The sequence below is a fragment of the Hyla sarda genome, chromosome 8 (genome assembly GCF_029499605.1).
Source record: "Hyla sarda isolate aHylSar1 chromosome 8, aHylSar1.hap1, whole genome shotgun sequence".
NCBI classification, from domain to species: domain Eukaryota; kingdom Metazoa; phylum Chordata; class Amphibia; order Anura; family Hylidae; genus Hyla; species Hyla sarda.
In genome coordinates, this window is record NC_079196.1 from 121,685,296 (window position 1) to 121,710,075 (window position 24,780).

At 44.4% G+C, this 24,780-nt stretch overlaps 1 protein-coding gene across 3 annotated transcripts in view; it reads right to left on the reverse strand.

Annotated features, from left to right (window-relative positions):
* PTH2R (parathyroid hormone 2 receptor) overlaps window positions 1–24,780 on the reverse strand; it is a 525,422-nt gene that overhangs the window by 11,650 nt on the left and 488,992 nt on the right. For all 3 annotated transcript variants that reach the window (XM_056535219.1, XM_056535218.1, XM_056535217.1), the window contains one exon: window positions 20,880–20,921. In XM_056535219.1, the coding sequence (XP_056391194.1) occupies window positions 20,880–20,921 (42 nt within the window). The remainder of the gene's footprint in view (window positions 1–20,879; window positions 20,922–24,780) is intronic.

Below are 24,780 nucleotides of genomic sequence, written 5' to 3' on the forward strand. Positions count from 1 at the left end.
TCACATCAGGAGGATCGTGGCTGGTTTCAGGAGGAGTGACATCTGCTGGGATCTGTCCCTTACTGCAGGTACTACTACTCCTAACATTGAGCACACTCTGCTCCATGCTCGGAGCTGTAGCACCTGCATTAATAGACATATCTCAGCGAGTGTAACTTCTGACACCTGCTGCGATCCGTCTATTAATGCAGGTACTACATCTCCCATGTTGGGAGTAGTAGTACTTGTAGTTAAGTAAAGATCACTGCAGGTATCACTCCTGACACCCGCTGTGATGCTCCTGTATAATGTATGGATGCAGCGGCCGCTCTCCTATGGTCCCCTGCACGCTGTATATATACACATATTCCTATTTCTCACAGAGAGCTGTGATTGTCTGGAACCATCTGGCCAATCACAGCTCTTCGGGAAATATGAATATGTGTATATGTACGGGAGTGCAGGGGACCATAGAAGAGTGACTGCCTCATCTATACATTATACAAGAGGATCGCAAGGGACCACGGCAATCTGTCAATTAGTACAGGTAACTACTACTCCCATCATGGAACAGTGTGTTCCATGCTGGGAGTAGTAGTACTACGTAAAAAAAATTTAAAAACATGTTGAAAAACACGCGCACACTACATTTTTATTATTGTCGGCTACATTTTTAGTGCTTTACCTGCTCACATAAATTGATCCCTGTTTAAAAATTAATAAACATTTCATAATAAAAAAGATACATTTTGTTAGATACAATTTTTTCCCATCACTACTGTACCTTTATAAAGAAGGTATCTCCATAACTTTTTAGAATCGCTTAAGTCCAAAAAAGAATAAAAAGATTTACCCGAATGTACCCGAATACTGAATGTATCCGAAAAATCAAACCGAACACCCGAATATCTAATGTATCCGAAAAATCAAAACCGACAATATTACCGAACCGAAAATTTTTTCCAAAACGAAAAAATGAAACAAAACAAAATTTTTTCTTGTGCACAAGTCTACTTAACAGTTTGTGACAGAGTGCATTTTAGGGTTTAATCCCCGTTTTTTTTTATTTATTTGTGGTGCTGCACTGTTGTGTCCTGCTGCTGTTCAAAAAATATGTTTTTTCAACGGACTGTAGTGCATTTGTCTGCCCTCATACTTGCATACCACATACCTACATCAAAGCAGTCAACAATTTTTTATCTGTAACAAGTGTAGATACTGGGAAAGTCCTGGCAAAAGTAATCACCGGCTGGTGTTTTACAAAAATTACAGAGTTTTTAGGCTCATTGTAGCGCATTTTTCTGCCCTCATCAGTGCATACCGCATACATGCATCAAATTAGTGTACCAATTTGTACCTGTTAATCTGTGAAAGGCCTACATACTGTGAAAGTTCAAATAATAGTACTCACCAGCTGGTGTTTTACAAAAATTACAGAGTTTTTAGGCTCATTGTAGCGTATTTTTCTGCCCTCATCAGTGCATACCACATACATACATCTAATTAGTGTACCATTTTGTACCTGTTAATCTGTAAAAGGCCTATATACTGTGAAAATCCAAGCAACAATACTGAGTTTTTTGGCATATTGTTGCACATTTTTTTTGCCCTCATACGTGCATACCACATGCGTACATCTAATAAGTGTACCATTTTGTACCTGTTAATCTGTCAAGCGCCTACATATTGTGAAAGTCCAAATAATAGTACTCACTGGCTGGTGTTTTACAAAAATACTGAGTTTTTAGGCTCATTGTAGCACATTTTCTGCCCTCATAAGTGCACACCACATACCTACATCAAAGCAGACTACTATTTTGTATCTGTAAATCTGTAACAAGTCTAGATACTGGGAAAGTCCAGGCAAAAGTAATCACCAGCTGGTGTTTTACGAAAATACGTTATCCAAGTGTACTGTTGCGCATTTTTTCCCCTCATACGTGAATACCACATACGCACATCCAAGTAGTGTTGAGCGGCATAGGCCATATTCGAATTTGCGATATTTTTCGTGAATATATGGACGAATATTCGTCATATATTCGCTAAATTCACATATTCGTAATATTCGCGTTTAATTTTCTCATATGTGAAAATTCGCACGCCAGTCTCACACAGTAGTATTAGAGACTTCTTTACACCACACAAGCTGGAAGCAGAGAGTGGTGATCACTGTTATGTGTATTGTGAAAAAAAAAATATATAGTGCTAAAAATATATTGTGCTATATTCGCGAATATTCGTGAATTCGCGTATATGCGATATTCGCGAATAAAATTCGCATTGCGAATATTCGAGACCAACACTACATCTAAGTAGTGTACCATTTTGTACCTGTTAATATGTCAAGGGCCTACATACTGTGACAGGACAGCCAAAAGTAATCAGCTGCTGTTCTAGACAAATACTGTTTAAAGAGAAGTGAAGCGTATTATAATACCCTCATATACGCACTAAGTATGTCAGGCAGAGAAGTGCAAGGACGTGCACAGAGGAGTGGCAGAGGCCTAAATACTTCAGGCAGAGGTTGCAGCAGACTAGGGTCGATTGGCAGGAGGAGTCGCAGCTAGAGGCCTGAGCTCCCGTTATCAGTTAGCTATCGTGTCTCGACCAGCAACCCATCTGCCGTCGATGCCGTTAACACGCTCATCCACTTCATCACAAGTGACATCTGACACCCAGAGTCAACAGTTCATGGGTTTCTCAGACACAACCCTCAGTTGAAAAGGCGAAAAAACAAAAACTCTGTACTGCCCACAAAGGGGCGTTTTCAATAAAATTCAACATTGACTGTTAAAATTGCATATGATCAGTTTTCTACACATATTATGCAAAGACATATAAAAAAAACAATGCGGGTATAAAAAACATGTAGTTGCGCAAAATTATGTTAATATTCTATATATTTGTAATCTTTTATGAGCGTGCGATGTATTACAGTGTATAAGTCCAGAAAACAGGGTTGGACTTTGGGTTAACCAAGACGAGGACTTTGGGTTAACCTCGTCTTGGTTAACCCAAAGTCCAACCCTGTTTTCTGGACTTATACACTGTAATACATCGCACGCTCATAAAAGATTACAAATATATAGAATATTAACATAATTTTGCGCAACTACATGTTTTTTTATACCCGCATTGCTTTTTTATATATGTCTTTGCATAATATGTGTAGAAAACTGATCATATGCAATTTTAACAGTCAATGTTGAATTTTATTGAAAACGCCCCTTTGTGGGCAGTACAGAGTTTTTGTTTTTTGCGCCTTTTTTCCTTATATAAATGGCGCCTGACTGTATGTACCTTCTAATATAATTCTTGCAATTGAGAAAGGGGGAACTTACCCTCGAAACGCGTTTTGCATTTACACATCTCAGTTTATGTTTCAATAAATGAGATTTTAATTATAAGACTGAAGCTTCATTCCGTTCTCTACAAGGCAGCGCCACCGCAGACCATTTTTTTTTGCAATTTTTGCACCATTCCACAAGTCTATTGCCGATCTCTCATCGAGGACCCGGCTGGATCCTGCAGGCTGCAGCCAGAGACCATCTGACCCCACACGGAGGGGAGATATGCACATATCAAGCCATACCCCAGGTGAGTACCACTAACACTGGGGTTGCGGACCGGGATTATCCCACTGAATTACGCGAGGCGCTATCCTCTCCCTGTCTCTTTTATCTCTTTTCCACAACCCTCAGTTGGCATGGCCCAGGAGCAGTCCCTGCCCTCCCATTTCATCTGTCCTATGATGTTCCCTCTCCTACAGAAGTATCTTATGCTGTGGGTTCAGCTCCACTATTCACTGAGGACGATCCAATAGAGGACAGCCAGCAGCTACTGCCCTGCCAAGAAGGGGAGGAGACATCTGCCGCTTGCTCCGCTAGGCGGCCAAGTAGTGATGAGGAGAGTGACGTGGGAGGCGGGGTTGCCAGGGTTCAGGGTCCTGAAGCAGACACTGTTGGGGAACCTGAGGAAGACATCAGTGACAAGCAGACACTTGTTGATGATGATGATGATGATGAAGCCGATCGTAATTGGGAACCGGGTGCAGAAGGGGCTTCATCATCATCAGGAGAAGAGAGTTGCAGGTTACCCTTGAGGCAGCAGCTGAGCCATCAAGGAGGGTAGCATGGTTGGCAGTTAGCATGGTGGCAGGTGAAAATTCTAGAGCCAAACATGCCCGGGGGAGACCACCTGCTTCGCGGCAGCCTACCTTTCTGGGAGGTAGTGGAACATGGGTTCCTCGAGACGGCGCCAGTAGCAGTCAATAAGTGCGGACTGCAGGTGGGAAAATCAGCTACTCGGTGGTGTTGCAGTTTTCCATCAGGCATCCGGAGGAGGTTCACGTAGCCACATGCAAGATATGTCGGCAGAAAGTGAAGCATGGCCAGAGTCCAAATTTCGGCACCACGTCCCTGCGTCAACACATGCTTTGCCAACATAAAGCGGCATGGGAGAACTGTGACGCCGATGTAGTGGTCCAGCCTGCTGCATCACCCAGTGGCCATCCGCTCCCTCCTTCAGCCAGCCAAGGCTTCACCACCTCAGGAGAAGGGAGCTGTGTGTCAAACCCTCCTTCTGTAGCTCCAGATGCTCCTGCTTCTCCCACTTTTAGTCAGCCATTCCGCCAACAATCCATCGGCGAATTCATGTCCAAGAGACAACAGTATGCGCCCACTCATCCAACGATGCAGAAGTTGAATGTACTCCTGTCTAAGTTGCTGGTGCTGCAGTCCCTCCCTTTTCAAGTGGTGGACTCTGCACCTTTCAGAGAATTGATGGCTTGTGCCGAGCCGAGGTGGAGAGTCCCAAGCCGTCATTTATTTGCGAATAAGGCAGTACCAGCCCTGCATAAGTTTGTACAAGAGAAGGTGGGCCAGTCCTTGAGCCTGTCGGTGTGTTCAAAAGTGCACGGCAGCGCCGACGTGTGGAGCTGTAACTACGGGCAGGGACAATACATGTCTTTTACGGCCCAATGGGTAAATGTGGTTCCTGCACAGCCACAACAGCAACTTGGACAGGTCACACCGCTTCCTCCTCCACGCTCTCGCTCTCAGGCAGTTGGTCCTGTGACAGTGTGAGACTCCGCCTCCTCATCCTCCTCCGTGTCCTCGGCCTCCACTGCACTTAAAAATCTCAGTGGCCCTTCATCGTACCATGTGTGTAGGGCACGGCGGTGTAATGCTGTTCTTCACATGGTTTGTCTTGGTGAATGGAGTCACACAGGGGAGGAACTGCTAAAATTCATTCATCAAGAAATCTGAGTATGGCTTACTCCACGAAATCTGGAAATGGGAACCATGGTGACCAACAACGGGAAGAACATTGTGTCCGCGCTGTGACAAGGAAGTGTGAAACATGCGCCCTGCATGGCACACGTGTTTAATCTGGTTGTCAAGCAGTTCCTGAAGTCTTCACCCCATTTGCAAGACATCCTAACAATGGGAAGGAAACTGTGCATGCACTTCAGCCACTTGTACACCGCAAAGCACACCCTCCTTGAGCTGCAGCGTCAGAACGGTATACCACAACATACTCTTATTTGTGATGTTGCCACACGTTAGAATTCCACCCTCCATATGTTGGACAGAGTATACGAACAAAGAAAAGCCATCACCGATTTCTTGATGATCCAAGCAGATAGGGGTACTACCATGTGTAACTTCAATGTGAACCAGTGGCAACTCATACGTGACACCTGCCGTTTGCTGAGGCCCTTTGAGGAAGCCACATTATTTGTAAGTCGCCTAGATTACGGGATGAACCACGTAATTCCACTCCTACATTGCCTACAACAAATGATTGAAATGATGGCTGGTCACGGCAATGGAGCACAGTTTAGGTGGGATGAGATGGGTGGTATTTCTAATCATTGGACAGTAGAGGAGGAGCATGATCAGCTAGAAGAGCTAGAGGGTTATTATGAGGAAGGCGAGACCCAGACACATGGTGGCAGTATGCAGTGGAGATGGAGGCAGGGAGTCCCACTGAGTCACTGGCGCAAATGGCACGATGCATGCTCAGTTTCTTGCGTAGTGACCCCCGAATTGTCAAAATTCGTCAGCGGGATCACTTATGGCTCTCCACCTTATGCTTAATGCAAATTTCAACATCGATCTTTAAATGTAAGGGGTTATGAAACCCTCTTGGGTACTGCGAATGCCTGCTCCTGACTGATCCTGTTTCTTTCAGGAACTACTTGCCTCACTGATGCTTCTGGCCTTTAATTTTTGGATGTTTGCACTCGCTACATTCATGCTTAATTTAAATTTCAATATTGATCGTGCAATGTAGGGGGTTATGAAAGCCTCTCGGGTACTGCTGATGCCTGCTCCTTACTGTGTGTTTCAGGAACTACTTGGCTTATAGATGCTTCTGGGCTTGGGCCTTACATTATTGGATGTTTAGCAGGAGCTAAATACATGGTTGATAGAAATTTCAACATTGATATTTCAATGTAAGGGGTTGTGAAACCCTCTTAGGTACTTCTGATGCCTGCTCCTGACTGCTCCTGTGTCTTTCAGGAACTACTTGGCTTACTGATGCTTCAGGGCTTGGGCCTTACATTTATGGATGTTTTGCATTAGCTTACATACTTGCTTAATTGAGATTTCAATATTGATCTTTCAAGCTTAGAGGTTATGAAATCCTCTTGTGTTCTGCTGATGCTTTTCCTGACTGTGTCTTTCAGGAACTACTTGGCCTACTGATGCTTCTGGGCTTGGGCCTTAAATTTTTGGATGGTAGCACTACCTAACATGCATCTTCAATAGAGATTTCAACATTCACCTTTTACTTTTAGGGGTTGTGAACCCCTCTTGTGTACTCATGCTGCTTCCTGCTCCACTCTGTCAGTCCGTTGGTCCTGTGACAGTGTTCGACTCCTCCACCATGTCCTCAGCCTCCACTGCCCGGACAAGTCTCAGACTCTCAGTGGCCCTTCAGCATACCATGTGTACAGGGCATGGCGGTGTCACGCTGTTCTTCACATGGTTTGCCTTGGCGAAAAGTGTTGGAAACAATGGCTGGTCAGGGCATTGGAGACACTGCGCCTACATCTCACGGCCACATGAGCCCTGTGGGGGCTTGTTAGATTTGGCCCATTGTACCCACACGCCGGGGTCCGGGACACTAAAACTTGGGAGTTAAAAGTTTCAATTTCAGAATCATTAAATTAAATTTCAAATTCTTAAATTTAAATAAAAAAAAATCATACATTTCAATGGTTTCCTCATGCTTCAGCCAACTCCAGGCTGTGTCATTCAGACAATATATGGATTACTGATACCGCTGCTGGGCCTGGGTCTGGGAATAAAATTTTTGTTATGGTAGGTAGCACTAGCTATCCAAATTCTTCATTTTAAAATAAAAAAAATCTTGTGTTTTTTTGGGGGGGATTGTGAAGCCCTGGGGTCTCCTCAGGCTTCAGTCAACTCCAGGCTGTGTCATTCAGGCAATATATGGTTTACTGATACTGCTGCTGGGCCGGGGTCTGGGAATAAAAATGTTGTTATGGTAGATAGCGCAAGCTATCCAAATTCTTCATTTTAAATTAAAAAAATTCTTGTGTTTTTTCTTGGGGATTGTGAAGCCCTGGGGTCTCGTCATGCTTCAGTCAACTCCAGGCTATGTCATTCAGCCAATATATGGTTTACTGATACCGCTGCTGGACCTGGGTCTTGGAATAAAAATGTTGTTATGGTATGTAGCACTAGCTATCCAAAATCTTCGGTTTACATTTCTGAATTCATCTTTTAATCTTAGGGATTGTGAAGGCCTAGTGTCTACTTATGCTGGTGCCAACTCTTGGCTTTGCCATTCAGCCACTATATGGTCTCCTCATGCTGCCAAAACCTCTACGCTGAGTCATTTAGCCACTATATGGTCTCCTCATACTGATGCCACCTCCAGGCTCTGTCATTGTGCCGCTTTGCGGCAGCGATTCTAAAAGTGATGCCGGTAACCTGAATAACAGTATTATTTCACTACCCCAGCACACTCCATATGCGTGTTAGAACACAGCAAAGTGTTCTATAGCCCTATTGAGGCTCTCTGTAGGCCAGAAATAACCGTTTTTAATATAGTTTCGTCGCAAATAAATTTGGATCGGAACAAATTTTGGGGAAAATTCGGCAAAACAGCCAAATCGAATTTTTGAAAAGTTTGCTCATTTCTACATACCGCATATGTACATACTAAGTACTGTACTATTTTTTACCTGTTAATCTGTCATGGGCCTACATACTGTGAAAGGACAGCAAAAAGTACTCATCAGCTGGTGTTGTACTCAGATACTTTTTTAAGTGTACTGTAGAGCATTTTTCTGCCCTCATCTGTGCATACTCCATACCTACATCTGTGGCGTGCCACTCTGCGCTCACCTTCCACTGCCAAGGCTGCTGGGGAGGGGTGGGGTGGCAGGAGCAGTAACAGCTCCATCAGCAGCAGCCTGAGTTTACAGTCACTGATGAGTACCTTTCCTCCCCCTCATAGTGAAGGAACGCATCAGCAGCAGGTAGACATGGAGCAGGACCTGATTCAGCAGGTGGTGGCATACCTGCAGCAGAACTCTGCCTCTGATGCCAGGGGGGTGTCTGCTCCAGTAAGGAGGGAGGGATGAGTGCAGAGCAGGCCAGACAGGTACTGGGGGACTCAATTATTAGGAGAAGACCCAGCAGTCATGGTACATATTGGCACCAATGGCAAAGTAAGAGGTAGGTGGAGTGTCCTTAAAAATTATTTCAGGGACTTAGGCTGCAAGATTATAAGGCAACGAACTCCAAGGTAGTATTTTCTGAAATATTACCTGTACCATGAGTCACACCAGAGAGGCAGTGGGAGATTAGGGAGGTAAACAAGTGGCTCAGAAGCTGGGGTAGGAAGGAGGGGTTTGGGTTCATGGAGAACTGGGCCGCCTTCGCTGTCGGTTACCGGCTCTACCGTAGGGACGGGCTGCACCTCAATGGGGAGGGTGCAGCTGTGCTTGGGGAGAAGATGGCTAGAAGGGTGGAGGAGTGTTTAAACAAGGGACTGGGGGAGGGAACCTACAACATAGAGGGGGAAGATAGTGTAGATAGAGGGGGGAATTAATAATGTACCTGGGGATGGAGCGGAGGGAGGGGTTAGAATAGTTAATAGGGATAGGCATAATAGGAAAAAAAACATAGACCATTGAAGTACATGTTGACTAATGCCAGAAGTCTGTCCAATAAAACTGATGAACTGGAGTTAAAAATTTCTGAGGGGGATTAAGACATAGGTATAACAGAGACTTGGTTGGACGATAGCTGTGACTGGACGGTCAACATACAGGGTTATAATCTATTCAGGAAGGATCAGACAAAATAGAAAGGGGGAGAAGTCTGTCTTTATGTAAAGTCCAATTTGAAGGCGCACTGCTGGAGGATATTTGGGAGGGAAACGATAATGTGGAGTCATTATGGGTAGAAATATATGGAGGTAAAAAAAAAATGCTGATAGGGGTTTGCTATAAGCCACATAACATTATGGAAGCGCCAGGTGATCAATTATTGAGGCAAATAAACAAGGCAGCAAATCAAAATGATGTGATAATAGTGGAGGATTTTATCCTGATATAAACTGGTAGACTGAGACCTGTGAATCTCATAAAGGAAACAGGTTTCTGACTTTAGCTAAAGACAATTATCCGTCCCAAATGGTGCAGGGCCCTACCAGAGGGGGTGCCCTACTAGACTTAATATTAACCAACGTACCTGACAGAGTAATTAATGTGCAAGTAGATGGACACCTAGGAAATAGTGTTCATAATATAATACATTATAACTTGTTCTTCAATAAGGAAATCTCACGAGGGGCCACAAAAACAAGGCAAAGTTCGATCAACTCAGAGAAGCCCTTAACAATATAAAATGGGATAATGTCCTCAAAAAAAAATACTGACACAAAATGGGAGACTTTTAAAAATATATTAAATTTTCACTGTAATATGTATATACTTTATGGGAATAAAAGGGTCAGAAATGAAAGAAAACCAATATGGATGAATAAAAAATGTTGAGGGTGCAATAAATGACAAAAATAAAGCATTTAAATTACTAGAACAAGACAGCAGTGAAGAAGCATTAAAAAGCTATAGAGAAAAATGTAAAATATGTATAAAAAAAACAGATAAAAGCTGCAAAAATAGAGACAGAAAGACTCATTGCCAAGGAGAGTAAAACTAACCCCAAAATGTTCTTTAACTTTATAAATAGCAAAAAGGTAAAAAATGAAAGTGTGGGCCCTTTAAAAAAGGATGAGGAAGAAATTATAAACGGGGATCAGGAAAAAGCAAATATATTAAACAAATTCTTCTCCACTGTATTCACCGAGTAAAATGAAATGCCAGGTGAAATACAGTGTGATAAGGTAAATTCCCCAGTACAGGTCACCTGTCTAACCCAGGAAGAAGTACAGTGCCACCTACAAAAAATCAAAATAGACAAATCACCAGGTCCAGATGGCATTCATCCCCATGTTCTAAAGGAATTAAGTAATGTAATAGGCAGACCCCTATTTTTAATATTCAGGGACTCTATAGTGACAGGGACTGTTCCCCAGGACTGGCACATTTCAAATGTGGTGCCAATATTTAAGAAGGGGTCAAAAGGTGACCCCGGGAATTATAGACCTGTTAGTTTAACCTCGGTTGTATGTAAATTGTTTGAGGGTTTCCTAAGAGATGCTATTTTGAAATATCTTGATAACAATAAATGTATGACCCTGTATCAGCATGGGTTTATGAGGTATCGGTCCTGTCAAACTAACTTGAACAGCTTTTACGAGGAGGTGAGCTCCAGACTGGACCAGGGGCAATCGCTGGATGTCGTATATCTGGATTTTTCAAAAGCATTTGATACGATTCCACATAAAAGGTTGGTGCATAAAATGAGAAGGTTTGGGCTGGGGGAGAATGTGTGCAAGTGGGTAAGTAACTGGCTCAATGATAGGAAACAGAGGGTGGTTATTAATGGTACTTATTCTGATTGGGTGACTGTTACTAGTGGGGTACCACAGGGGTCCATCTTGGGTCCTGTCCTATTTAATATATTCATTAATGACCTTGCAGAGGGGTTGAATGGTAAAGTAGCAATCTTTGCAGATGACACTAAACTCTGTAAAGAGGTAAAAACATTAGAGGACAGTACACTGTTACAAATGGATCTGGATATGTTGGAGGTTTGGGCTGGGAAGTGGTAGAGGAAGTTCAACATTGAAAAATGTAAGGTAATGCACATGGGGAAGAAAAATCCAGGCTGGAATTATGTATTAAATGGGAGAACACTTGGGACGACTGACATGGAAAAGGACTTAGGAGTCTTAGTTAATAGTAAATTTAGCTGTAGTGACCAGTGTCGGGCAGCTGCTTCCAAGGCTAATAAAATCATGGGGTGCATCAATAGGGGCATAGATGCCCACGACAAGGAAATAATTCTACCGCTGCTCTAATCACTAGTCAGATTACACATAGAATACTGTGTACAGTACTGGGCACCAGTGTACAAGAAAGATATAGAGGAGCTGGAGAGGGTTCAAAGACGGGTAACCAGAGTAATACGGGGAATGGGAGGACTACAGTACCAAGAAAGATTATCAGAATTAGGGTTATTTAGTTTAAAAAAAAGAAGGCTTAGGGGAGACCTAATAACTATGTATAAATATATCAGGGGACAGTACAGAGATCTCTCCCATGATCTATTTATACCCAGGACTGTATCAATAACAAGGGGGCATCCTGTATGTCTAGAGGAAAGAAGGTTTCTACACCAGCACAGATGGGAGTTCTTTACTGTAAGAGCAGTGACACTGTGGAATTCTCTCCTGGAGGAGGTGGTCATGGTTAACTCTGTAATAGAGTTCAAAAAGGGGCTGGATGCATTTTTGGAGAGTAATAACATTGCTGATTATGTATACTAGATTTATAGGGACAGAAGGTTGATCCAGGGATTTATTCTGACTGCCATATTTGGAGTCGGAAAGGAATTTTTACCTCTAGTATGAGTTTTTTTTGCCTTCGTCTGGATAAACTCACCTCAATAGGGACTTATTAGGGTTATAGGTTGAACTTTATGGACTCCGGTCTTTTTTCAACCTTATGAACTATGTTACTATGTTACTATGTTACCTTAACATGGTCATGCCAACAAACCTTGAAGATCTGCTGGACTTCTGGGCAGCCAAACCTGATTTATGGCCACAACTAGCAGAGTTTGCCCTGGAAATGCTGTCCTTCCCGGCTAGTAGTGTGCCATCAGAGGGGGTGTTTAGTGCAGCGGGTAGAGATGAGCGAACTTTTCAAAAATTTGATTCGGACGATTCGCCGAATTTTTCGAAAAGTTTGTTTTGCTCTGAATTTTTTCGCGGCGAATCTATATTAAAAAGGCTATTTCTAGCCTACATTCAGCCTCTATAGGGGTATAGAACACTTTGTTGTGTTCAAAAACGCATATGGAGTGTGCTGGGTTAGTGAAATAATACTGTTATTCAGAATAACATGCAGATTACCGGCATCGCTTTTAGAATCACTGCCGCACAGCAGCACAATTACAGAGCCTGGTGGTGGCATCAGTGTCAGGAGACCATATAGTGACTGAATGATATAGCGTGGAGGTGTTGGAAGCATGAGGACACCATATAGTGGATGAATGACACAACGTGGACGTGTTTGCAGCATGAGGAGACCATTTAGTGGCTGAATGACACAGCTGGGATGAGGCTGAAGCATGAGGACATCATATAGTGGCTGAATGACACAGCGTGGAGGTGTTGGCAGCATGAGGACACCATATAGTGGCTGAATGACACAGCATGAACATGTTGTCAGCATGAGGAGACCATATAGTGGATGAATGACACAGCCCGGAGTTGCCAGCAGCATGAGTAGGCACTAGGCCTTCACAATCCCTAAGATTAAAAGATGAATTAAGAAATTTAAACCGAAGATTTTGGATAGCGGGTGCTACCTATGAGAAAATTTGAAATCCCCAGACCCATACCCCACAGCAGCATCAGTAACCCATATATTGCCTGAATGACACAGCCTGGAGTTGGCTGATGCATGAGTACACACCAGGGCTTCACAATCCCCCCCAAAAAACACAACAATGTTATACATTTTTTTAAAAGATTTTGGATAGCGGGTACTACCTATGAGAACATTTTAAATTCCCAGACCCAGGCCCAGCAGCGCCATCATTTTTTGATTTGAAATTTAAAACAAACTTTCAGTGTCCCGGACCCCAGTGTGTGGGTACGAAGGACCAAATCCAACAAGCCCCCACAGGGCTCATGTGGCCGTGAGATTTAGGCGCAAACTTTCCATTGCCCTGACCTGCCATTGTTTCCAAGACTTTTCGCCAAGGCAAACCATGTGAAGAACAGCTTGACACCGCCGTGACCTGCACACATGGTATGCTGAAGGGCCACTGAGACTTGTCTGGGCAGTGGAGGCTTAAGACACAGTGGAGGATGTGGATGCGGAGTAGCACACTGTCACAGGACCAACGGGCTGACAGAGTGCAGCAGGAAGCAGCATTGAGTACACACCAGGGCTTCAGAATCCCAAAGAAAAAACAACCATTTTTTTTTTTAAATTTAAGAATATTTAGGACAGCGGGTGCTACCTATATATTGCCTGAATGACACAGCCTGGAGTTGACTGATGCATGAGTACACACCAGGGCTTCACAATCCCCTCAAAAAAACACAACAATTGTAGAAATTTATAAAGAAGATTTTTGGATAGCGGGTGCTACCTATGAGAAAATTTGAAATTCACAGACCCAGGCCCAGCAGCAGCATCAGTAAACCATATATTGCCTGAATGACACAGCCTGGAGTTGGCTGATGCATGAGTACACACCATTGCTTCACAATCCCACAAAAAAAACCCACAATTGTAGAAATTTATGAAGAAGACTTTTGAATAGCGGGTGCTACCTATGAGAAAATTTGAAATTCCCAGACCCAGGCCCCACAACGGCATCAGTAAACTATATATTGCCTGAATGACACAGCCTGGAGTTGGCTGATGCACGAGTACACACCAGGGCTTCACAATCCCCCCAAAAGACAACACAATTTTAAAAAATGTTTTAAAAACTTTTAGATAGCGGGTGCTACATATGAGAACATTTAAATTCCCAGACCCAGGCCCCACAGAGGCATCAGTAACCTTTATATTGCCTGAATGACACAGCCTGGAGTTGGCTGATGCACGAGTACACAGCAGGGCTTCACAATCCCCCCCAAAAAACACAACAATTTTATAAACTTTTTAAAAAGATTTTGGATAGCGGGTGCTGCCTATGAAAAAATTTGAAATTCCCAGAACCAGGCCCCACAGCGGCATTTGTAAACCATATATTGCCTGAATGACACAGCCTGGAGTTGGCTGATGCACGAGTACACAGCAGGGCTTCACGATCCCCCCAAAAAAACAACACAATTTTTGAAATTTTAGAAAAAGATTTTGGATAGCAGGTGCTACCTATGAGAAAATTTGAAATTCCCAGACCCAGGCCCTGCAGCGCCATCATTTTTTTATTTGAAATTTAAAACAACCTTTGCATGTCCCGGACCCCAGCGTGTGGGTATGAAGGACCAAATCCAAAAAGCCCCCACAGGGCTCATGTGGCCGCGGGATTTAGGCGCAACTTTGCCATTGCCCTGACCGGCCATTGTTTCCAAGACTTCTTGCCAAGGCAAACCATGTGAAGAACACCGTGACACCGCCGTGACCTGCACACATGGTATGCTGAAGGGCCACTGAGACTTGTCTGGGCAGTGGAGGCTTAAGACACAGTGGAGGATGTGGAGGCGGAGTAGCACACAGGACCAACGGGCTGACAGAGTGTAGCAGGAAGCAGCATTGAGTACACACCAGGGCTTCAGAATCCCAAAGAAAAAACAACAATTTTTTTTAAAAAAATTATGAATATTTAGGACAGCGGGTGCTACCTATATATTGCCTGAATGACACAGCCTGGAATTGGCTGATGCATGAGTACACACTAGGGCTTCACAATCCCTCCAAAAAAAACACAACAATTGTAGAAATTTATGAAGAAGACTTTTGGATAGCGGGTGCTACCTATGGGAAAATGTGAAATTCCGAGACCCAGGCCCAGCACCGCCATCAGTAAACCATATATTGCCTGAATGGCACAGGCTGGAGTTGGCTGATGCACGAGTACACACCAAAGCTTCGCAATCCCTAATAAAAAAGACACACATTTTTGACTAAAAATTTTAATGAAAATTTAGGACAGCGAGTGCTCTCTATATATTACCAGAAATGGAGACCATTGAAATGTGTGATTTTTTTCAATTTTTTCTCCATAGCCCTGACCAGCCATTTTTGGGTTTTGTAGCTTTGTTTAAGAACAAGCGCATATCCAAGAGTCCAGAAGACTCTATAATGCAAGACGGTGGACCACCAAAAGACATTCTTCTATAAAAAAAATTTTTATGAAATAAAAAAGCAGAGTTCCTCCCTCTGCGTATTATTTTTGAAAATTTTACTTAAAAAATCACACGCAACAAGCGTTCAATGGTGTAATGGTTATTACTGTGGAAAATTCAAGTTTGGTACTGTGATAATTATCACAAAATTGGAAAAAAAACACTATCCAAGAGTGTTTAATAACCCCACACGTTGCACCATAAATGTTGAAATTTAAATTAAGCATGTATGTATGTATTTAAAAAATCCTAAAATTAAAGGCCCAAGCTCAGAAGCATCATGAAGTCAAGTAGTTCTTGAAAGACACAGGAGCAGTCAGGAGTAGGCATCAGCAGTACCCAAGAGGCTTTAAAAACCCCTTACATTCCACGATCTCTCACGAAATCGAGCAATAACAGGTGTGTTATGCCCTAAAATGTCCGGGCTGCACGCGCGCTACACTGAACGGACCAGCGTGTGTCTATCTTTCACCCACAGGTGCGGGTAACCCGCTGAACCCTGTTCGTGATAGGGATAAGGGATTGCAATTATTTGCCAGGAAAGAAGAATCACAACTAAGTGTGGGTCATAAGCTCTGGTTCATTAAGTCCCTGCCCTTTGTACACACCCCATGTCTCTACTACCGATTGGATGGTTTAGTGAGGTCCTCAGATCGGCCCCGGCGGGGTAGGAGAAGGCCCTGGCAGAGCGCCGAGAATTTAAAGATCATTGTTGTAATTTGCATTAAGCATGTATTAACTACTGCTAAACTTCCAAAAATTGAAGGCCCAAAGCCTGAGGCATCAGGGAGGCAATTATTTTCTGAAAGACACAGAATGAGTCAGGAGAAGTAATTTGCAGTACCCAAGAGGGTTTCATAACCCCTTACATTTAAAGATCAATGTTAAAATTTGCATTAAGCATATATTTAGCTACTGTTAAACATCCAAAAATTTAAGGCCCAAGGCCAGAAGCATCAATGAGGCAAGTAGTTCCTGAAAGACACAGGATGAGCCAGGAGCAGGCAATGGCAGTACCAAAGAGGGCTTTATAACCATAATTAATAACCCAAGAGGGTTTCCCAACCAACCATAATTGGGAAATGTTGGTGTAGCAGCATGGTCAATCTACTCTGAGGCATCTGGCATTGGTGGCTGGAAATCCTGGCTGATCCATCCCTGATTCATCTTCACAAACGTCAGTCTCTCCACATTTTTAGTTGACAGACGAGTTCGCCTTGGGGTGACAATGGCCCTGGCCGCACTAAACACCCGCTCTGATGGCACACTACTGGCCGGGCAGGACAGCTTTCCCAGGGCAAACTCTGTTAGTTGCGGCCATAAATCAAGTTTGGCTGCCCAGAAGTCCAACGGATCTTCAATGGTTGTTGGCATGGCCATGTCAAGGTATGCCACCACCTGCTGGTTCAGGTCCTGCTCCATGTCTACATGCTGCTGATGAGTTGCTTCACTATGCGGGTGAAGAAAGCTACTCATCAGCGACTGTAGACTCAGGCTGCTGCTGATTGAGCTGGTACTGCTCCTGCCACCCCTCCCCTCCCAAGTAGCCATGGCAGTGGAAGTTGAGTGCAGAGGGCCCCCCGAATCAGACCTGCGAGTGGATGGACCATGTGACCGATCAGCCAACTGACTACATAGAATTTCTCTGTAGTACGTCAGTTTGCCCACCCTCTCAGTGGGTGTAAAAAAGGCCCCCATTTTGGGACGGTAGCGGGGTCTAATAAGGTGCAGATCTGGAAGTCATCCCGCTGAAGAATTTTGACAATTCGGGGGTCACTACGCAAGCAACTGAGCATGCATCGTGCCATTTGCGCCAATGACTCAGAGGGACTACCTGCCTCCATCTCCACTGCATATTGCCACGGTGTGTCTGGGTCCTCTGTCTCACCTTCCTCATAACCATCCAGCTCCTCTGGCTGCTCCCGCTCCTCCTCTCCTGTCCGATAACTAGAAACACCGGCCATCTCATCCAACCTAAACTGTGCTCCGCTCTGCCCCTCTTCATTCTCCTCCTCCAGTTCAGCCCCCACAGGGCTCATGTAGCCTTGAGATGTAGGCGCAACGTCTCCATTGCCGTTACCAGCCATGGTTTCAATCATTTGTTGTAGGAAATGTAGGAGTGGAATTACGTCGTTCACGGCGTAATCCAGGCGACTCACAAATAATGTGGCTTCCTCAAAGGGCCTCAGCAAACGGCAGGTGTCACGTATGAGCTGCCACAGGTTCACATTGAAGTTACACAGGGGAGTACTCCTATTTGCTTGGATCATCAAGAAATCGGTGATGGATTTTCTTTGTTCGTATAGTCTGTCATACATATGGAGGGTGGAATTCCAGCTTGTGGCAACGTCACAAATAAGACTATGTTGTGGGATACCGTTCTGACGCTGCATCTCAAGGAAGGTGTGCTTGGCGGTTGTTTGCAAATAAGGTGAAGATTTGAGGAAGTGCTTGACAACCGGATTCAACTCGTGTGCCATGCAGGGTGCATCTTTCACACTTCCTTGTCGCAGCGCGGACACAGTGTTCTTCCCAGTTGTCGGTCACCATGGTTCCCATTTCCAGATTTCGTGGAGTAAGCCATACTCGGATTTCTTTACGAATGAACTTTAGCAGTTCCTCTCCTGTGTGACTCCGTTCGCCAAGGCAAACCCTACACACATGGTACGATGAAGGGCCACCGAGATTTGGACGTACTGTGGAGGCCGATGACACAGTGGAGGATGAGGAGGCGGCGTCGCACACTGTAACAGGACCAACTGCCTGGGAGTGAGAGCGTGGAGGAGGAAGCGGTGTGACCTGTCCAAGTTGCTGTTGTGGCTGTGCAGGAACCAAATTTACCCAGTGGGCCGCAAAAGACAAGTATTGTCCCTGCCCGTAGTTACAGCTCCACACGTCGGTGCTGCCGTGCACTTTTGAACACACCGACAGGCTCAAGGACTGGCCCACCTTCTCTTGTACAAACTTATGCAGGGCTGGTACTGCCTTCTTCACAAATAAATGACGGCTTGGGACTCTCCACCTCGGCTCGGCACAAGCCATCAATTCTCTTAAAGGTGCAGAGTCCACCACTTGAAAAGGGAGGGACTGCAACACCAGCAACTTGGACAGGAGCACATTAAACTTCTGCGCCGTTGGATGAGTGGGCCTATACTGTTGTCTCTTGGACATGGCTTCGCCGATGGATTGTTGGCGGAATGGCTGACTAAAAGTGGGAGGAGCAGGAGCGACAGAAGGAGGGTTTGACACACAACTCCCTTCAGCTGAGGTGGTGGAGCCTTGGCTGGATGAAGGAGGGAGCGGATGGCCAATGGGTGATGCAGCAGGCTGGACCACTACATCGGAGCCACGGTTCTCCCAGGCCGCTTTATGGTGCCGAAGCATGTGTTGACGCAGGGCCGTGGTGCCGACATTGGGACCCTGGCCACGCTTCACCTTCTGCCGACAGATCTTGCATGTGGCTACGTGAACCTCCTCCGGATGCCTTATGAAAAACTTCCACACCGCCGAGTAGCTGATTTTCCCACCCGCGGTCCGCACTAATTGACTGCTACTGGCACCGTCTCCAGGAACCCCTGTTCAACTACCTCCCGGAAAGGTAGGCTGCCGTGAAGCAGGTGGTCTCCCCCGGGCACGTTTGGCTCCTGAATTTCACTACTGCCACCACCACGCTGACTGCCAACTGTGCTACCGCCTTGCTGCCTCAAGGGCAACCTGCAACTCTCTTCTCCTGATGATGATGAAGCCCCTTCTGCACCCAGCTCCCAATTGCGATCGGCTTAATCTTCATCAACAGTTGTGTGCACGTCACTGATGTCCTCCTCAGGTTCCCCAACAGTGTCTGCTTCAGGAGCCTGAACCCTTGCAACACCGCCACCCACGTCACTCTCCGCATCACTACTTGGCCGCCTAGCGTTCATGTCTCCTCCCCTTCTTGGCTGTCCAGTAGCTGCTGACTGTCCTCTATTAGCTCGTCCTCAGTAAATAGTGGAGCTGAACCCACAGCATAAGATACTTCTTTAGGAGAGGGAACAGCATAGGACAAAGGCATTGATACTAGATTTCTGGGGATAAAACCTTGCTCCATGTATTTATTCTGATGACCTTATTCACTCATTACTTATTAAAGGGCACACACTTTCAGATTAAATTTGTTTAAAACATACTACAGATAAAAATTTGGTAAAGGGGTACTCCGCCCCTAGACATCTTATCTCCTATCCAAAGGCGATCTCTCCTTCAGCACCACCATCTCTCAGCTGCACAGAGCGCGGATCGCTCCATTGCTGATGACAGCCGATAGTATTGTGACGCCACGCTCTGCCCCCTTGTGATGTCACGCCCCACCCCTTCAGTGCAAATATATGGGAGGGGACATAATGATTACCATGCCCCCTCAATGCAAGTCTATGGGAGGGGGCATGGTGGTCATCACGTCCCGTCCCATATACTTGCATTGAGGGGGCGGGGCGTGATGTCACAATACTCCATCCCCTGTATCACCTGTCATCAGCCATGGAGCGATCCTCGCTCTGTACAGCTGAGAGACTGTGGTGCTAAAGGAGAGATCACGGATAAGATGTCTAGGGGCGGAGTACCCCTTTAAGGATAGTTGTGCTTTCTGTGCCACTGAGTTTCTCTGACTACAGCTGAGAAAACTAAAACACACACTGTGGGGAAGAGTGGTGCAGTTGCCCATGGCAACCAATCAGATTGCTTCTTTCATTTTTAAAAAAAATGAAAGAAGCAATCTGATTGGTTGCCATTGGCAACTGCACTACTCTTCCCCTACAAAGGTTTTGATAAATCTCCCCCACAGGCCCTGATTTATCAGAAACTGGAGTGATTTTTCCAAGCAACCAATCTTAGCTCATGTTTTATATCTATAGGAGCTTTGGTAAAATGAAAGCTGAGCTGTGATTGGTTGCTATGGGCAAATCTCTCAAGTTTTTGTCTCAGACAAATTGCTAAATCTGAGCCATTTTCCTTTACAATGTTTTTTTTAAATATATTTTAACCAATGCAATTTGTGTCTTTGCATTAGGTGTTTGGGAAGAAAATCTATTCCTAACAATCAGTAATCTAGCATAAAAACATATTGTCATCATTACATTTTTTTTTTTTTTTTTTTTTTTCATTAATCTTGTGGAACAGCAATCTTTGAAGAGTAACAAATATCCAGCCTCGTAATTGATTTTATTTTGGATTTTTCAATATTCCAGAATTTTTCCACATGACCATAATAAATAAAAAATAAAAACTTGCCTCTATTTTTCCACATCTTGGATACATAGAAACAATACTCTCACCAATCTTGTATAAAAACAATGGATGATACCGTGTCCTATGTAGAATGTTAAAAGGTGTGACAATATTTATAGAAAAAATCAATTTGAAATCATATGACTCACCTCTCCATTGCAGTAACAATAGATTATTGATACAAAAAAACCCTATGGGAAAATAAAACAAAAATAATTGTAAAGAAAGACATATATTTGGTGCATTCAGTGTTAATTGATATTTGTTTTTATCATTGTTATATTATTTGTCATTTAAAATAATGTATACCTCAGATTTATTAGATATGTCACTTACACACAAGTAAAAAATATGTCTCTTACACACAAGTAAAAAAAATATGAGAATGTGTAACTTTATTACAGAAGAAATTCCTTTTTCCTCTTATCAGACACTTCCCCTCCCATCAAATCCTCTTATCAGACACTTCACCTCTCATCAATTTTTTTTTCTTATATTTGATAGTTTATAATATATGGAACACTTTTCTAATAGGGTTCTATAAAAATAAAAAAATAAAGTATTCTTCTGTGTTTTTGGTGTTTAAGCTTTTGCCCACTAAGGGTCTCCCTATGAGTCCCTTTATTGGGGATTGCGGAGTCACGCCGGCCTGGCGGCTGAGTCCGAAATCTGGTCCGAAATCCCTGCCAGGCGCGCTCCTGACTCTGCCGGCCAGCAGCGTCTCAGGCTCCTCCCGCTGACAAGGAGAGCTGGCGCGTGCTGGCCCAGAGTCAGTTGAGCGCAGCTCTTCAAGAGAGAAGATATATTCATTTTATTTGACTCTGGGTCTGGCATACAGGAAGAAGAGCGGAATCGGCCCAGCAGGGCTTCAGATGACGTTACGCCTGCCGGGCCCCGCCCACTTCCTGCCTACTCAGATGCTCCTATCTGAGCTACCAAAGATGAACATAAAAAGGTATTTTTATGTGGTTTATAATTAAAATAAATGCTAGGATAGACAGAGTTGGAGACAGGGACAGATGGGGAGGGGGATTAGGGAAAGTTTAGTTGATAATAGGTACTCTTTAAATATACAGGTTAAAGTGGTTATCCGGTGGAATATATTGTCTTACAATTGCTCCAGGCTGCCTAATACCATAACAAAAAATGTAAATGCAGATTGCAGGCATCGCTATTAGAATCACTGCCACAGAGCTTCTGGATGTGGCAGCAGGGGTGACAATATGGCGTCAAAATTGAAGAGAATAAATAGATTTTTTATGTAGTTTTATTTTATTTGAAAAAATTCTGGTGAGCATCGAGCTGGCAGTCCGCCTCTAGGCGATATACCACCTGTTCCAGCCTGTGCCTCTCAGCGCCCCCCCCCCCCCCACTGTCTTACTCTTTGTGGAACTGCAAATGTTTCATTTAATCAGTTATGGTTCATAGTTATCGCTCCAACCTGTTTCATTGGATGCTTGTGGCAATTCCAAAACTAATATATGACGTTGACGACCATAGGGCCTCAGTCTTGAAAAGATTACATAGATTTTTGGAAATTTAAATGTAGGATTACACTCCCAAGTTTAATGTCCCGGGGCTTCGGCGTTTACTTTGAATAAATAGTGTGGTTACAAAATACCAAATCTAACAAGGAGACATACGTCACATGGCGGCACAATGACAGGTGGTATCAGTGTGAGGAGAACATATAGTGGCTGAATGACACAGCCTTGAGTTGGAAGCAGCATGAAGCGAACATATAGTGGCTGAATGACACAGTGTGGAGGTCACAGCAGCATGAGGAGACCACATAGTGGCTGAATGACACAGCCTGGAGTTGGCAGCAACATGAGGAGAACATATAATGGCTGTATGACACAGCGTGGAGGTGGCGGCAGCATGAGGAGACCATAAAGTGGCTTAATGACACAGCGTGGAGGTGGCGGCAGCATGATGAGACCATATAGTTGCTGAATGACACGGTGAGGAGGTGGCGGCAGCATGAGGAGAACATATAGTGGCTGAATGACACAGTGTGGAAGTGGTGGCAACATGAGGAGAGCATATAGTGGCTGAATGACACAGTCTGGAGTTGGCTGCGGCAGCATCAGAAGTCCGGAAAGTGACATGGTGACATAGTGGGGCGGTGGATGGCAATACCAGTACCCAGTGATGAAGGTGGGTGAAAAAAGGAGAACTTGGCATCAAATGTGTGGCATCAGGCGGGTGGCAGGATCAGAATAGTAGCTGAGGCAGGTAGGCAAAAGGAAACGGCCTCTTTTGTAAAAGTGTTAGTGTGCACAAGTATTGAGGATATGCATTACGTAAAACTGAACTTTTAATAATATGCATAGGATAAAATATGGCCCTGAGTTTTTCTTTTTGGCTGCTGCTGTATGTATTAGGCTTTGGCAAGTGGCTGCTGCTATATGTATAAAAGCCTTGGCATGTGGCTGCTGCTATATGTATTAGGTCTGGGCAAGTGGCTGCTGCTATATGTATTAGGTCTGTGCAAGTGGCTGCTGCTATTTGTTCTGGACCTAGGCACATGGCTGTTGCCCACAGTGCTGATACTGCCAGCAATGTGCTTGCACGCAGAGGATATAGAAGGGGTTTCTTTCTTATTGTACATCATTGCCCAACCTTTCAATTACCTATCTCTGATGATTAAACAATGTGTTTAACTCACCAAAAAATTTTCTTTGAAGATTTCTTTCAGCAACTCTATGTGCATGCCTGCGGGCCACTAGAATAAACTGGCACACTTGAACTGCACTGCGATGTGTTTACTGAACCTCTTCCTAAAAATGTTTTTGTATTTTTTTACCAACTATATGTGTGTGCCACTAACAAAAACTGACATGCCTGAATCTGCATTTTAAGACTATTTTTTTACAGCTACCCCCTACACTGTCTTCAGCTTCTTTTCTGACAGATTTGTTATTGTAGAAATAGAGTGCTTCTCTGTGCTATCACCCCTATCCCTCACACAGAGCTTCAACATATGGTTCATCTCCCTAAAATTGCCTCTGCAGCTGGGTGCATATACCTTATCTGGTGCCTCTGACCCATCCCTATGCTGTCTGTTAATTGGCTGTATACTGTTTGCAGGGCTTTATTAGCTAGAAGTTATGTGATCCTCCTACTTCCAAGGTACTCTGGGCTACCCTGACATCATATGTTCCTCTTATTTTATCTGCTATTCTCACATGGAACCAACGCAATGTGTTCCTCCCTCTTTCTTCTATTCTCACATGCCACCACCAATCTTATTGCTACTCCTTGAAATGGAGGGCTTGTAAAAGTACTACTACACTTGTGAGGTGCAAAAAACAGTTGAAACTTGCTTCTTTAAAAAAGGAATAATCATTTTGGACCTTTTTTTCATTTAAAAAAGCATAACAATCGGCTAGTGCTAGGTGTTTTTAATCACCACGAGTTACAAAATATTTCCTTAACCCCTTAAGGACTCAGCCCATTTGGGCCTTAAAGGGGTTATCCACCATAAGGTGATTTTAGTACGTACCTGGCAGACAGTAATGGACATGCTTAGGAAGGATCTGCGCTTGTCTTGGGGATAAATGGCTATGGTGTGAGATTACCTTAACCTCTTAAGGACGCAGGGCGTATGGATACGCCCTGCATTCCGAGTCCTTAAGGACACAGGGCGTATCCATACGCCCGTGGGAATTCTGGTCCCCACCGCTAGCCGGTTGGGGACCGGAGCCGGATGCCTGCTGAAATCATTCAGCAGGCATCCCGGCATATCGCCCAGGGGGGTCCTGAGACCCCCCCATGTCGGCGATCGGAGAAAATCGCATGTCAATTCAGACATGCATTTTTCTCCAATTCCGGGCTGATCGGGTCTGTGGTGACCCGATCACCCGGAAAATAGGGCTGATCGGAGTTGTCAGCAACACCCCCGATCAGCCTAAAGGATAGGAATGAGGTCGAAAAGCTGCGATCTACTCCTATCCCCTGCCATTACTCAGAACGGAGTTCTGACCAATGGCAGCGCAGGACAGGGGGTTGCCATGGCAACCCCCCGTTCTGCCCGCCCCTGGATGT